Here is a 17,834-nt window from a genome sequence, read left to right as displayed (position 1 = left end):
AGGAATTTTAACAAAGTTTCATGCAAACTATAATGGTGTAATATATGCATTTTTTTAATTGAATGTAATGAAATGTGTGATATAAAAGGAATATCGATAAATGTCCAAACGAACCAATAACTTGATTTTTGAATTTTGTGTCACCACAGTCGCTAATCGAATTCGTTTATTTGAAAAATAAAACCCGTATTATTGTGCAATTCGATACCTATTTTTCTGAAATGTAAAATTTCTTGTATGAAAAGTTTCATAAAATAAACGTGACTACGGAACCTCTCAGCTTGACGAGCACTTGGTCGTATGTATTATTTGTCGCTGTCGTGAAACAAAATTGCGTATAGGTTACACCGATTATCCACGTGAATAATTGATGTGGAAATGACTAACCCGGGAAATAATAACGATAAAATACGTTGACAGCGCGTGCCTAGTGACGTGGAACATTTGTTTGTTTTAATTATAGCTTTATTTGCTGTAAACATTTACGAGAAGACTCACTATGTTAGTGCAATGTTTTTTTTGACAGTGTTGAAATTTGTGTGAGTTGTGTTTTTTTCTGCTTTTTGTCATGATATAAATGTGTCAGTTGTAAAGTTCGATTGAGTTGTTTGTGTTTTATAAGCTGTATGTTATATTATACATAAAAATGACATTCCCGAAGGTGCTAAAACTTCAAAATGCTACCTACTTTTACGATAATAATGCATACTAAAACACTCTCGAATCACGTCGCGTCTTCTGGTACAAGTTTAAAGTATAATTATCGCTCGCAGCTTCGCTTGAGTTTTAGGGTTCGTTAGGTGTTAGGCACAATAAAATAGCCTGTCTCCTTCCTTGGAGCTCAAGCTTGCTTCATACCAAACTGCATCAAATTCGGTTCAGTGATTTAGCGGCGATAGAGCAACAGCCAGACGGACACTTTCGCAATTATAACATTAGTACAGAATGCTCAATAGTTCTTTTATCTAAGTATTATAAAATAATGTCTGTCCATTACTTAGTACCTATAGATCGTATATTTTTTTTGGGTTGTGTTAAATGAAATGAACGTTGTACAAAACAATATTATCAACTTTTTTTATGCTGACGTAATAAATATCCTTGTAGTTTTTTTTTTTGTTACTTATCTAAGACTGACATTTTAAATTAAATGATTCTTTTTATTTGTTTCAAAATATATTAAATTTTTGCTACATATAATGTTTTGATTATTTTCTATATTATTCAATAACTAAATATCGAATCGAATCAATACGATTATGGAATAAATCATAGTTTTTTGTGGCTTGTCTTTTATTAGTGATTTCTTATGATCGTATCAGTAAAAAATATTGGATTTTTCTGTTAAGAAACTCTTAGTAGTAATTCGATGTTCGGCAGTTGGTCGTGTGCTCGGAAATCATGACAATCGTTGGTCGAGCGTCTGATTTTCCAAATATAAGTGCACTCACTTGGGTTTGCTTACGCACTGGTGTACTATAGGAATCAGCTTTTGAGTGGAAGTTATGGATATGCTGTTGCATTGCGAGGTTCGGTACATATGTTACGAGTATGTATGAATTACGTACCATTGATCAAGAACCGAATTAGAAATGCATAGATTTTTATTTATTTTTTATTTTAATTAACTCAGTCAAAAATGTATTTATTTAATAACGCGTGCCAATGTTCAGTATTATGTATGAAGATAATTTACTTTCGAACTATTACCGTGTCTTGATTGATGTAGTCTTATCGTCCGATCGAATTATCGTGCCGGTAAATTAACTATGGTTGTTCGATTCCTAATTCGTATTATTAATTGTGATGTAAATTGTTATGCGTTTTGTAATAATGGTTTTATACTTTTAATTATTTTATTTTAAACTATAAAAATGGCAATGACTTGAATGAATGTATGGCAACGTCCTTTAAAATTCGTAAAATTTCTTTATATTTTTAAGTTATAAATTAACTTAGAAATCTGTGCAGGCCCGTCTGGGTCGCCAAGCAGCAATACCAAGTATTTATATATTCCTGTTTGAATGATCAGTGAGCCAGTGTAACTTCAGGCACAAGGGACGTAACAATTTCGTTCCCAAGGTTGATGCGATGTAAGGAACGGTTAATATTTCTTACAGCGCCAATTTATATGGGCGGCGGTGACCACTTACCATCAGGTGACCCATTTGATCCTCCGCCAAACAATGCAATATAAAAGATGGCAACTCGACTTTTATAATAAACACGACAAAACTTAGACAATCTGTTTTCAGTTAAAATGGAATTCGCATTCATTAAAATAAAACCGAATTATAATAAAATTGACACTTCGGCCAATCAAACGTACAATTTACATCACCACTAATATTATAAACGAGCTGTTCTCTCAAATTTACCATATATCTCGTACTTTAATATAAATTCTCATTTTTATCCTTAGTGTTACATGGGCTAATTTCGACATTTATTAAAAAAAACCACTGCTATCAGGTATGGAACACACAGACAGTTACAGTTGCCGTTATTGTTTGCTTCGCTACAGTTTATTAAAAGTAATTGTAATCATTCTGACAAAAAGAAAACATATCGATGTCGCGGTTTGAAACTAGTTTATGAATATAATATACGATACATAATAACTGTATTTGAATACCTAGGCGTAGAAAATCATCGTGCTTATTACTTAAATATCCGGAAAATGCATTACGGCCGATCGTAATGCAGCTGCTTGAGCAAGCTCAATTATGTTGTGAGCGAGTAAGAATCGTAATAAGATAATTTCGTTTTAAACACTATAAATACATAACTATTGACTCTATTTATACTGATAGATAAATGCTAGTTTCGTTTGTTTGTCAAGATATAGGCTTTGAGGCCTTAGGTGGATAAACAGTAGTTGGATTTTTCTATAGAAATTTCTAGCAGCTGTTAGCAGTGATATACTTCTCTGTCTCTTAATGAAGTTTATGTAAAATTTACTGTGTCTGATCTTTCGAGCTGGTTGTGTAGATTATTCTGTTAGCACATGGAGAGGGTGTAGACAGTGAATCGGTGCTTTTTTATGATATAGGTAGGCGGACGAGCAAATAGGCCACCTGTAGTTACCACCGTCCATAGACAATGGCGCTATAAGATATATTAAGCATTACTCACACGCCAATGCCCCACCATCCTTGGGAACTAAGATGTTATGTTCCTTGCACCTGTAGTTACACTGGCTAACTCAGCCTTCAAACCGGAACACAACAATACTAGATACTGCTGTTTAGTGGTAGAATATCTGATGATTGTATGGTACCTACACAAACAGGCTACCACAAAGCCCTACCTGGTGGTAAATTTTATAAAATAGATTGGTGAACGAGCGAATGGTCCTCATGATGTTACGTGGTCACCATCGCCAATGTCTTTTACATCAATGCACCTGCCTCTTGGATCTTTGATACAGCTTAATGCGCTTTACCGTAAGACTAAACATAATTAAATAAATAAATATATCTATTTTATTAGCACTAGCAGCCTGTAAATTTCCCACTGCTGAGCTAAAGGCCTCCTCTCCCTTTGAGGAGAAGGTTTTGGAGCATATTCCACCACGTTGCTTCAATGCGGGTTGGCGGAATACACATGTAGCAGAATTTCGTTGAAATAAGACACTCCTCACGATGTTTTCCTTCACTGCCGAGCACGAGATGAATTATAAACACAAATTAAGCACATGAAAATTCAGTGGTGTCTGCCTGGGTTTGAACCCGAAATCATCGGTTAAGATGCAAGCGTTTTAACCACTGGGCCATCTTGGCTCTATTAGATAAGGTATAGATCCCAATTCAGGTACCTATCTATATATATCTATTATATGTGTAAAGAACATTCGCCTTATATATTTTACAATCATGAGAAATGATAATCACAACTTCGTCGTATAATTAGTTTAATGAGGCTTCATTCGATTGAACTATATTAAAAAATATATACATATATTATATTTATTATCGCGTATGAAATATCAAGTAATTTATATTATATTAAAAATTGATTGTAAATGATTGATAATAAAATATGTATATCCAAACGCGGGAAATGTACTCGTTTCATCCTTTTTATTAAGGAAGTATTTGTGTATGTCCAATTAAAATTCTTAATTAAGTACGGAGATAAGCTCTTTCGAAAGAGTAAATCGTCCCACAATCGCTTTATTTAACATTCGAATGGGAGGATATATTTTCATTTGAATTAAGAATACATAAGAGTAATAAAATGAATTAAGTTAGTTTAGTGGGTAGTCTACGAGTCGAATAGCTGGTAATATTATAGATTCGATCCTTTCTCCTTGATAGATTACTGTACTAATTTGGTTGTAAGGGAAATGTTGTCGCCGTTTAATTTATGATATACTTATCAAAATATTAAAACACCCATAGCTTATACTATTTATTATAAAAGCGAAACTTACTCTGTCACCTTCAAGGCCAAACGACTGAAACGAATTTGATGATTTTATGAAATTGAACATAAAACAAGCTTGAGCCCTAAGCATATATGATACTTGTTATGCGTAAATTCTGATGACCAACCTTTAAAATGCGAGCGAAGCCACGCGTCACAACTGGTGTCGTGTATTATCCAAATAATGTTTGTTTTAGATCACGAAGAGAAAGTACAACAAGCAAAGTAATAACAATAATGGCTACAGTGCTTATGAGCTTTTGTTGCGAATACTGCTACTCATATTTTTCTTTTTGTATCGCAAAAGTACGATTGTATACGAAATTCTCTCGACTCTATAATAATGAAACTTTAAAAAAAAAAAACAACTTTTAAAATTGTTCGTTGGTTTATACTTACAAAACATAATAAAGCGACGTTTATAAATATAAAATGTTTTTTGTATGTTTGTCCTCTATGTGTTAGTGAGTTTGTCTACATACGGTACAGGCCCCAAAAAAAATAAAATTTGTGGGAAGAAGTTCTATTGCGCAGCTTACAGTAGAATGAACTGGCAGAAATTGTCAAGTAAGGAAAAAGCGTTATACCTTCTCTAAGTGATCTTTCCCTCTGTTTCTCATACAGCTTTATATAATACGAGCTGAACCTGCGGCTCTACCCGCGCGAAATTTATAAAACACCTCATTTTACTCAATTTCCTCAATTTGTAACAGAGCTACTTTCGCTTTTATAATATTAATATAAATTATTTAAATATTTTTTTTATTGTTTTCATTGATACTTGTTCTCACGTTGTTAATTTGTCAAAAATGTCATTGCCAAAAAACCTTCGTTCCAACGACACGACACGTCTCTTTTTTAGATCATATTTTTATCCTTCAAAATAAACGTTTTACGTAGACCCTAATATTTCAAACCCAAAGCATTTAGACCGGGAGATGATGACACAAAATACTAGGTCATTTGTACCAGCATGGCGGTTCTTCAGGGGTCTAATTACGTAAAGGCAAAAAGGAAAATGATGGTCATAGCGCTCGCATCGGCGGCCCAATCGCGTGGGCGTTAATCGATCGCGTCGGATAAATAACGAGTGTCGAAAGATTTGTTCCACAAAAATGCTTGTATTTTCAGATAGTCGAAAAAAAAAGAAGGCGGTAGCGTAATGCCATACTACTCGGGTGTGACATACAACCCGCCATACCGACGCGAATACATTAATTTAAATAAAACAATTCAACCATTTGTACCAAGCTAATTTTTATATCTATTTGTACATAGCTAATCATCGTCGAGTAGACATTCACGAAAATCGACTTGCCATACTTTTTCGACAGTTCCCAATGGCCGCCATACCACTGCAAAGGAGTAATTTTTTTTTTTTCGCCAAACGATTTGTACCACCCTGAAACTTTTTTAACAGTTCTCTGTATGATATTTAGACCTGTGGGATGTGGCGAATGTGAACAATATTTTTTCAAAATCCTAAGATTTTATTTGTAATTCGAACGATTTGTACCAGTATTAAGCACTAATTTTTCCCTTAAGTTTGAGGTTTAACGAATATAAATACAAAGTTTCAAACACCTAGGTGGCGGCAATCTTCTCCTGTCATCTCCCGGTCTAATTATAAGATGGTGGTAAGATTCGTTATATACTCCATACAATGGCTAATATCTGCTTCGTTTGTCTAGTGTCTAGCATAGCTTAGAATTTGATCGTGTTAATACTTCCGTCCCTTGGACTCACGTATCGTTGGTTCAGCGTCTGATCTGTCGGGCCGTGTCATTTGCCGTCCCACTACGATGGGAATAAACGAATAAAATATTGCACTTGTAAAAAACCTAAATAATAACTGCTTACGAAACATGGTAAAGATTTCTCAGATTACAGAAATATTTATAATAGAATCATGTATATTGCTTATTCGCAGCAAGTAGAGCAACTAGCGTATATAATTCGAGATGAACACGCAGATGCGTCATAATCGATACGGTATCAGTGACTTGGAGGAACACAATTACCGTGCACGCGATTATAAAACTTTTTGCAAGGAAGTAAGGATCATTATCGCGATAAGATATCACAAATTGTGTTGTAATTTTTTTTAAGGTTTATTAAACGCGTTTACACGGTATCATTTCTATAGTTATTCCGAATATTATATAATTAATTCTCAATTAGAATATAGAGTTACATTTTAAAAATAGAACATCATTGCTTGCGATTATATTTTTATGGTATAATTGAATTTGATTTGGGTATAGCGTATCTATATCGAAACGTGGTAGTATTTAAATATCGAAGATTCAAAAACGCTTTATTGTGAAGTTTACTTGAATAAATTAATTTTGTTTTGATTTGATGATGTGATATATGTTACATATGAGTGAATCGTTTCTGACAAAAAATGATATTATCTGGTATCACATATACCGAGCTACGAGCGCTTCTATATTTTAAACTAGGATGTGAAGTGCCCATATAATAAAGCTTTATCATTTATTTTGTTTCTTTAATAAAAACATTTTAACAATTTTTAAATTATTTTACAATCTTCTTTGTTTTGTGTTAATTGTTTCTCTGTAAAATTAATTGAAACTGGTATCAAAAAATATATTAAGAATTTTTAAAAAAAAAGATTATACAAGTGTGTCGTTAACAGTTATGATGTCTAGACACATACAACACGTGTCAGGATTGACAATTTGACATTCAATTCACAATTAATACCTACACACTAAAGTGAATTACTTAGTAATTAGTCAAAGATTGACAGCAGTTATTTCACTATTGAATGTATATTTTAATGCTTTTAATCATCTACTCTAATTAAAACTATAAAACTTTTTTAACAGCAAAAAGTTGTTGCAACACGTGGATCTTAACCGAAGATTGCGTTTTTACATTTGGCAAACATTACCAATAACATCGTACGAAAAGCTGGTTTTGGGAATATTTTATAGTAGAAGTAGGAAATGCTAATACATATTAAAAAAATAAAAATAACAAAACAAATATGGTGCTAGTAATAATAGAAACTTTGTCGTAATATATTCGTGTAAACGGTGTACATGAAGCGTCGCATCGTTATGCAATAAAATTTCTCACTTTAAGATCGAAAGTGTTTCGGATGTTTTCACACGTGATGCTATTTTAGCCGTGTCACTGTGATAGTTATGCGTTACGTGCTGTTCGATAAAATAGAGCCGAGACGATCGTTTCGATATCTAATTTGGGTAAACATCACGGAGCTAGCATCAAATATAAAAAAATGTAAGTTCGTTTGACACATTCAACAACATTAACCCAGTATTAGACTATTATATCTAAGACTAGCTACTCGTAGCTTCGCGAGGGTACAACACTATTCATTGAAAACTATTTCGGCAGAAATTTTTCCGACATCAAGAACAATTATTGTGATATCTTTGCCAATGTACACAAAACCCTGATTAATTACGCAATTAAACTTTCCTCGTGAATCACTTCACCCATTGGTGAAAACCGTATGAAAATACGTTTAGTAATATTTGAGTTTCTTGCGTTCCGATGTGAGTGAGCTAAAGGAGCTGTAGTTGCGCAATAGTAATTCAATATTTTAAAAAGACTTTAAGAGAAAGCTTAGAAACGCCATTTTGTGCTACATATTGTAGTCTTAAATACTTAAATTAGCAACAACGCCGATTACATCAATGGTATTGAGACTCCGTTCCCTTGGACATGTTAAACTAGGTTTGATCTTGTTCTTCAGTCTCTTGTCATCATCACTCCACTTAGAGAACAAATGGCAGATGTTTTCTTTTAACGACTAACGATTTATTAACCCAAATTAAACACAAGAAAACACATTGTCTGTTTGCTTGCCTGAATTCAGACCAGCAATAATCGCTGATCAAGATTTTTATGTGTTCTAATCACTGGACCGTCTCGGTTCTTTCGAAATTTAATGTTATTTATATGATAGAAACAACGGAAGTTCAAGACTCTTTTGGCCATACAGCTTGTTTATATATTGAAAATTAAATTCTAGACCTTTATAATTATGTCAGATCTGAGTGAGTGGTAGCAAACAAAATGGTACATTTTAATTACTTTTCTAATGAATATTAGTGTGATTAATTTATTAAGGTTTTGAAAAATGTTCAAATTAAATAAATTTAAGTTAACGTTTGTCCATCTCGCATTCATTCAGCGAAATACTCTCCAAGATTTTGTCCTCGACGGGTTTATTTACGTACGGGCAGTTATTGGTTATACTGTCGTAAAACATAAAGTAAGTATATTTTATCCGGAATGAGAATAAAATGAGTGTTCGAGAATTCTTGGAATAAAAGAAATAATAGAAGTAGGACGATGTCGATGGGCGTAAAAACAATTTACTTTTTTTATTGTTTTGTATAGTTGCGGTGTGTCATTTCATTGCCTTTCGGGCTTTAATAAAGGGTGGAATACTACAGTGGAATGGTCGTAGTGCGGTCATAACCTAGGTATAACATTGACAGAGTCATTGCGAAAAAAAAGAGGCCAAACCTCTGCCCTCGTGCTCTTTACAAATTGTCGAGGGGGAGATTTGTGTGATAGATATAAGAATTACACATAGTATATTTGTATACAAGTATAATTAGTTTCGTACAACATCGAGTATATAAGACATCTCAAGACCGTACAAGGAATATAACAATAAAGTAACACATCATATGTATATAGAATGCAATTTCTATATGACAAGAAACCTCAATAGACGGTACTCATTCTTTTATGTTTATTGGCATATTGTTAGCGACTTTGGGTAGAATGTATCATAACTGTTACTTTAGATGAGCTATCTATTCTAAGTATAGGACGCAAAGTTGTAACTTTTTGTGAAGTAACGTTGAATTTTCTTCATGTAGATTCGTGATTTGATAATTCTGGTCCGCAGAGGCGGCTGTGCGTTTCCTTTTTTGTTTAAGCTAAGTCGCTACAAATGCGAGATTGATAACTTGTAATCTACATAAATGTTGTAACATGTTTAATCTAGTATCAATCTGATACGAGTGACGAGAAATGTTATTTAAATAATAATCCTCAATCGATCTATCAATTGATACACTAAATTTCGGTCTTATATGGATCAAAAAACAGTTTGATGACAAATTTTATATGTCCTTCTTTGTGGTCTCATATAATATTAAATGATTCCACCAAAAATTGAAAGTTCTGCATAAAATCTATTATGAGCTCAACATACAACATTGACAGCCTGTAAATTTCCCACTGCTGGGCTAAGGCCTCCTCTGCTTTTTAGGAGGCCAATGCTGGTGGATCTTCCTCTGGTTTCCCTTCAAATATTTCGTCTTTTATGAGCTCGTGTTTATACATAATAACCGAGAACATAATCTAATGTTGTAAAAACAATGAACTTTATTTAACTTGTATACTTTTGTTAACAGCTCGGCGAACGCTAAAAAGTGGGAGGTGGAATTAGCTACATTGAAGAGTAACAACCTTCGACTCACGGCTGCTTTGCAAGAAAGCACTGCCAATGTTGACGAGTGGAAGCGACAGCTCCATCAGTACAGGGAAGAAGTGGCTCGTGCAAGACACTACGCTACGGGGAAGGGTACGGATAATTCATTAATTTAATGTCTTCACAAGTTAATAATAAATGCAACGGGATAAATATTTCCATTGTCTGAATTTGGCAACATATTAGTTCGGTGTTTATAAATAGTACTAGGAAAATCCTGGCATTTTTTACAATGTTTCTTTAAATGTGTTTGTCAACTATTATTTAATATGTTTTGCGCTAAAATATTCAACTGTTGTGGATAGCAGTTGTCGTTGAACGGTATATAAGAAGATGTACTTACAACGCCTAGCGGAGAGTTAATAATCCCATGTGATTGTAATTATTTAATTCTCCATAAAAAACTAAATTTGCACTTTAAATAAGTTGTCTTGTATTTGTAGATATATAAAAAATATATGTAAATAATAGGTACAGAAATGTTTATAAATAATTGCAGGTGGAGAAGCAAACGAAGTAGATCAATTACGACAACGCGTCGCGCAGCTGGAAGCTGAGTTAGCGCAGAAGAACGAAGAGCTCCTACAGATTACGAAGTCTAAGAAAAGCGAACAGGTAACGATGTGGACAATAAATAGGACGAAGGAAACATTGTATCAGAAACATGTTTTTTCTGACAGTTCGAAATTGCTCAAATAAGCCTATGTCATGATTTGACTCCAGATGGAGTGGTTTAAACACTTGTATCTTAACTGAAAATGCGATCTTCAGTTAAGATACATATACGAGCTATGTTCTCCGCGGTGAAGGGAAACTGCATGTGTCTGTCTCTGACGCGCATTGAAACAGCGTGTCGTAATAATTTCCAATTCCTCTATTTAAGATACGAAAATTTAATGATTTGTGTTTTAATTTCTACTAGTTGAAATCCATTGATAATTGCTTTACCTTTTCTGACAATTGGATTTTTCTTTTATTATTTTATACCCGAGACTAAATTCAATGATTGTTGTAAATTAAAGGATGAAGAGGCTAAATTAGCTCAAAGTCAGCTAGAGCTGGCGCTGGCTGCTCAGGACGGACAGCGGCAAGTGATGCACGCGATCAACGAACAGCTGGCGAGGCAGATTACCGAACTGGTGAGATTATATTATAAAAACGCGAAAATGAGTTTGGTACGCTTTCATGTCCTAAATATACAACTGATCATCAGGAAATTTTGCCTGCACGTTGTCAACCGGGTAAAGAAATCGTAGATGATAAAATTCACTTGCAATGCAAGGAAGAACTAACGTAGTATCTCACCCGATTTTCGGTGATACGCTATTTTGTCGGATGTAACCCTTAAGTATCTTGATTATAAGAGTCAATGTCACTTAACCCTTTTGTTGTAACAAAATAGTTTCATTGTATATGATGAAACCGTTTAGAATGAGGGTTTGCATAACAATTATGTGTTTTATTTTTTTACAATATGTTACATACATCGAAGAGGCCCTGTACCCCTAAAGTAGGAGACCCCCTAGAGGAGATTCTTAGGGGCCAGTGCCTTCCCAATACAAATACAAAGAACAATTGACTCAAACGTATAAATGATATTTCGAGGCCGGACTTGTTTGCTCGCAGACCACCATCCACCGCGAGATCAGCACGGCGCTGCAGACATGAGAGCGGCGCCGCCTGCCGCTGCTGCTGCGCGACCGGGACTGAACCGCGACCGGTGCTCCGACGGTGCGAGAGTTATTTTAGACGGTACGTCTGTTTGTATTGACGACTCTTTGTTTTGATATTCATTTATTATATGAACTTCGACCTTCAGAATTCGATGTATGGTAGAAGTGGTATTTATATTATTTTACTCGTAATTTGTCTCAGTTTATACGAAATGTACCGCCCCCCCCCATTTCAATTCAAAATACAAAATTGGGAGAGTCGCTTACCTAATTTATCTTACTTTACGCAGCGTACTTGTATAAGTCCCTAACATTGTTCTGCCCAATAGATGTCGATGAATTGAAAATTAGATGTCAATTTAATATATTATATTGATAAATAATTACCAAGTATGATTCTTAACTAATATTATTTGGTTTCAAGTAATTATAACATTTATAATGTATGAGAAAGTATAAACAGTAAGGATCTGTATACTTTAAACTTTCGCGAGGTAATATACATACATACATTTTATATATTATATTCGCGATCTAAGTCAGCTCGTGACCTTGACAGATGCAACTCTGTCGAAACGATTGACAGTCTTCGATGAATAGAATAGTTAAATAAATGTTCGATATTTAAAGAACCATGACTGAATGTACGAATGAAATTCCAAGCGGAGTGCCTCTACGAGACAAAGTCACGTATGAAAGACTTGAAAAGTTCAACACGTGCGACTTAAGTAGACCCTCCCCGCTCCCCCGCGCGCCGCTTGTGTCCCCCGCCGTCGGTACCGCTGGCAAGTTTGTTACCTTTGCGTAGTACGTCAGCAACGCGAGGTGACTAGTTCAGACTGTTCAGACAGATTTTATCCATACTGAACATATTTGATACCATTTCTAGTATACGATCAGTTCTGAAGACATTCGTGAAGTAATACCGCAATTTTATAGTTCGCTATGTTTTAAAATGCAATATAATGCAATTATATTATGAAACGATTGATTTATTTGTTTTGTATAGATGAAATGTAAGCGTTCGTATGGCCCACCGTTGATTTACTAAATTGTTCCTCGATATGGCCATATTGATTGTTTTTTTTTTATTATCTGTTATTGAAAATAACTTGACAATTGTATTCATATGCTAAAATTGATATTCATTAAAATTAATTTATCGAAAAAAAAGTAATATATGCTTATTAGATAATTTGATAATTCGCTGTAATCATAATTTTAATATAAAGCAATTCGTATTAAAAATAAAAAGAATATTCTTTATAATTCTCTCCCTTATTTCTCGATTTAATTCACTAAAAGTCTGTATAACTTTATCTTGCACTAATTCTAGACTATTTATGATATTTTAGACAATATTGTGTCGGTAACTCTTGTACACAGACTCTATAATAATTTGAAAGGACTAATAGTATTTCTATCTTTTTCAAACACATTAATAAGAAAGAGATAGCAATATTCCTATTCCGGTGAAGATGGTGTTGCTCAGAGATTGTGTACAGCAGATTGTGTCCGTAATGTTGAAAAACTAAACAATTTTCCATTTAAAAATATACACAAATGTCCTAAGTCTGCTATTATATAAATATTAGTTTGAGTTAATTCTTCTGCTATTTCTACTCGGTGGCTATATAACATAAGTATTTGATACCCACCTTTAATAGTATATAAATAAAGATTAAAATCGTGCGAACACGATGCCATGCCAAAAAAAAATATACTATTATGAAAGTAGTAATAAAAAATCTGGTTGCACGTAGAAATACCGATTTAATTAATAATTTCGACTATTTTCGCCTGGTTTTTCAAAGGGCAGTGTGAAATGTGTAGAATATTTGATAAGTATTCCTTATTAACTTTAAAGTTGGGACGTGAACTAATTATGTGCTTTTAAATTGGACCGAGGGTTGTCGCGCCAAATCAAAACGTATTAAGTTATTTTATTTGTAAACAATTAACTATGACAATTTCTATAAGGTTATTATTTGCAAGACGTGACTTAAGACTTTGTTTGTTAAACTTAAAAAATGATTAATGATTTTTGTAATTCATGATTCTATTCGAGATGTGCCCAGACTGCATGAATACTGTGCAACATTTTGTTGAGTGAAGTAACTCATTTCGTGTTATTTATTCGACTAAAACTGCGTGATATCGTTTATCACGCAGTTTTAGTCGAATATTTCAAAAGTGTCATACAAGAGACACGAATAAAACCACGAAATACGAAAAAAAAGGTGAATATAGTACAATTTGGAGAAGTACAATTTGGAGACAATGAATAGTGGGCACATTTCGAGATAAATATCGATTTTTCTTACATACTCGATTTATAATTAATTCATTGTAATGAAATTTAGGCAATTCAATAAACGAGCTGGACGAGAATTTAAAAGTTTAGTCACATTTCTTGAAATGAGAAAGCAGGATAGAAAGAGTAGAGAGAAAGAGAGCTAAATATTTAAGAAGTTTCACTTTCAAGTTATTGCTAAGTTGAGTTAATTGAAAATAAATGATCTAAGAAAACAAAAACAATACATTAAACTAGTCTTATATATTAAATAAAATCGTCTTTTGTTCAAAACTATCTTGTCAATTAAATTTGTATCTTTCATTAAGAATTTTGATTGAACTAAGAGGAATGTACACGAAACTGGTGAATCTTTACTAAAGATTACGGACTTAACCCTCGAATGAGCATTCATATCTTAAGGAAAAAGAGTGGCTTTTTCTCAGCTATAAAAACGCATTCCTCTATCTCTTAAATACGTAATCTGACATCAGTAACATCAACTACTTTTAAAAGTTACGAATTACCATCAGGTGCCCCATATATACCATATATGGGGCACCTGATGGTAATTCGTTTCTACCGCCCATAGAAATGGGCATCGTTAAAACATCTGTAACATCATCAATACGCCAACAACCTTGGAAACTAAAAATATTATATGTCCCTTGTGCCTGTAGTTACACTGGCTCACTCACACTTCAAACGGAACACAAATATGAAATACTAAGTATTGCTATTTGCCGGTAGAATATGAGTTGAGTGGGCCACCACAAGGATAAATTAAGTTTTGATTTGGCGCGTAATAACTACATTATCTATAAAGAGAACTGTTAAGTCTACTACGGTTGAATTTGGACTGGAGACTCGAGAATGATAGTTAAATAAAATATGATATTAATAACATAGTATTAAGCGTTTATAACTATCGTAACTATATGATTCCTTGAAACTCGGATCTGTATTGCATTTCACTATATTATTTTGACTCGATATTATTTATCTATACAATTAGATATATACAGTCGTTGTATGAATTTAGTATTTCATAGAACGTTTTTTTTTTTTTTTATATATATTATTATATTTGTTTAGTAATAATAGCTGTGCATATATTAAATTTCCACTCGAAATTTGTTAGTGAAATTAGTGTTTCTTAGTTATACTATGTGTAATATAAAATTGTACCATTCCTAGTCTTAAGTACAACTAATCATCACTCTGTCCGTCTAACATTTACCGGATAAAGTTAAGATTTCTTTTTACTTTTTTTTTTTATTTTTTTTTTTCGAAACCCTGTATTGCATAGACCCCTTAGCAAATTAGTGAACATCATTTAACAGATAATAGCTACCTGGAATGATGTATTTAATAAATATATTTTAATATTAAATCGTTTTAATTAAGTTTATACAGGTTTACTAGTTTCTTCTTTGTATTTTATATATTATATAGTGAATATTATTTCTATTTTTATTGATTTATAACTTTCTTCGAACCAGTCAGCTATTATCTGTTGAAATGTTAAAAAAAAAAACAAATGATATCATAAAAAAGGCTGAGGACACAATTTTTAAAATATACAATGTCTTCTAAACAGGGTACTTTTATTTACTGTTGTGTACGTTTTGAATAGTGATGTTGTTATTCGATTTTTAACTCTCGTCTACATGAAACAGAGTACATTTTCGTAGTGACAGTTTGTTGAAAAAAGTTTTCTTATACAAACTATTACTGAAACTTGTCCCAATGTTTCGGAACACTAGCCTGTATTATATATATTCGATGTAAGATATGTTAACCTTCTGTGCAGTTGTTAAATAGATGATACACGATTTATTTGTTAGTTAAATAAAATAATAATAATAATAATAATTAAATAGTTTCTAGTGAAATTTAATGTTTCATAGTCACACAATATTTATTTGTACATGGTATATGTTTCACAGTATATGTAAAATTATATAGATAAATTATGTAGACAGAATTGATCTGTTATTTGAATGTACTATAGGCATAGTCTAAGTGTTAATTTCTAATAAACCGGTGTTGAGTGTGATTACAATATATACAGATTAAAAATTAACAAGAATAAATAAAATAGAATCGGTTTAATAAAATTATAAATGTAATCTGGCTGGAGATTACAGATGATAAATTAAAAATAGTTAAAAACAATAAAGCACAGATTAAAAATAATAATTAATTGTCAAAGGGACAATGACCTGTTGTTATTTCTCCCACCGATTCTTTTCTTTAATTGGAGTGCCAATGTTAAAGGTTTTTTGTTGCGTTAAGTTAAATATAGCTTAATCAAAACGGGTCGTTGTTTCTTTTCTATATGTATTGTTGTATTGTAATCGCATTATAGATTGTAATTATTTATTATTAGATAGTCTGCATTGCGTTTGTTAAAATATATTTTAAAAAAATGTCTATAGATTATTTATTTATATTTAAATTCTATTAATTACCATAATCTAACGAAGTAAATTTCATAGCATTTATTTATTGTAAAGGATTTTTTTTATAGACAATATTTGTTTTTTATTTCGTGCAAAACTTTAACTGATAATAATTTCTATATATTTTCTCTAATAATAAAGATTTATATTTGGTGCTCCCCTATTTATCATAGATTATAATTTTCTAAAATATAATTTTAGCATAATAACGATATAGTTAATGAGATTAGTATGATATGTATATTCAAATGCAGCGCAGACTATCCTATGTGTACGTACGTTATCTTCCATTAGATTCGTAGTCGCTGTGAGCTACCATATGCGTATTAACAATAAATAAATTAATGATGATTTCATTTTTGTGTCTTTTATTTTTCCTCATATTTTAATACCAATAAAATATAAGCTTCTAAAGTGTTTTTGAGTTGTTTTTGCTATAGTCACGTGGTGATATATTTCTAACAAATTTGACTTTTCTAGAAACTGTGATACTTGATATTAAAATTTCTCGCCTATTAAAAATTCAATAATTCGATTACAAAATAAGTGATTCTTTTTAAGACATATTAATACTATAATATGTGCAAAAACAACCACAGTATATGTACTATCGACTCCCCAAAAAAAACTTTAGAAAAGTTTGCAATAACGTTTTTGAAATTTTTAAATAATGGACAACTATTAATGAAATTTTGACTTTAAAACAATGAAATAAAAAATATGCAAAAAAAACGAGTTATTTTTGTCAAAGTATTGTATATTGAGTTTTATTAAATGATAATGATTCCAAAACAGAGGTGAAGTAGACTTTATGTATACATAAAATGTAACTTGTATGGATTTACGTATAGTTCTTGATGAAGTCCTTTAAACAATGAAAATGAGGGACATGAGACCCACGTGATGTTGCATAGATCAAAAATCCTTCCTTCAATCAATCCTTTATTTATATTTTCCATATAAAATAAAATAATATTGTATACGTAGGTATTTTATTTAGAAAAGAGTAACTTCTGAGTTTCATACTAAATATTAGCTAAAGAGTTGGTTGTTCTTAAATTTAATTTAATCTTCTAAAATGATACTTAAATATTTCCAAGATCCTGTACAAGTAAATAATAGGTGGGCATGCAAATGGGCCACCTGATAGAAAGTGGTCACCACTACCTATGGACTTTGGCGCTGTGAAATAATTTAAAATTCCTTACATCGCCAATGGCGCCTCTGACCTCCCATGTGTCTGTAGTTACTCTAACTCGGTCACCTTTCAAACCGGAACACATCAATTTTAAGTATTGCGGCGTGGCGATACAATATTCTTTACTTGGTGGTAGGGCTTTGTTGTGGTACCCAGATGGGCTTGCACCACGCTCACTACCAAATAAATTACATCGATTTCACACCATATTTATCTATTAGTATTCATTATAAATAATTATTTAAATAACCATCAAATTAGATGTTTC

The 17,834-nt window shown here is 32.4% G+C and overlaps 1 protein-coding gene across 2 annotated transcripts in view; it reads left to right on the top strand.

Annotated features, from left to right (window-relative positions):
• LOC125072651 (homer protein homolog 2) overlaps positions 1–16,686 on the top strand; it is a 41,291-nt gene extending 24,605 nt beyond the window's left edge. For both annotated transcript variants that reach the window (XM_047683300.1, XM_047683298.1), the window contains 4 exons: positions 9,861–10,030; positions 10,437–10,552; positions 10,960–11,076; positions 11,564–16,686. In XM_047683300.1, the coding sequence (XP_047539256.1) occupies positions 9,861–10,030; positions 10,437–10,552; positions 10,960–11,076; positions 11,564–11,605 (445 nt within the window). In that variant the 3' untranslated portion in view covers positions 11,606–16,686. The remainder of the gene's footprint in view (positions 1–9,860; positions 10,031–10,436; positions 10,553–10,959; positions 11,077–11,563) is intronic.
• Positions 16,687–17,834: the final 1,148 nt, after the last annotated feature.

Source organism: Vanessa atalanta, chromosome 22 (genome assembly GCF_905147765.1).
Source record: "Vanessa atalanta chromosome 22, ilVanAtal1.2, whole genome shotgun sequence".
Lineage (NCBI taxonomy): Eukaryota > Metazoa > Arthropoda > Insecta > Lepidoptera > Nymphalidae > Vanessa > Vanessa atalanta.
This window is presented reverse-complemented; position numbering and strand designations above follow the sequence as displayed.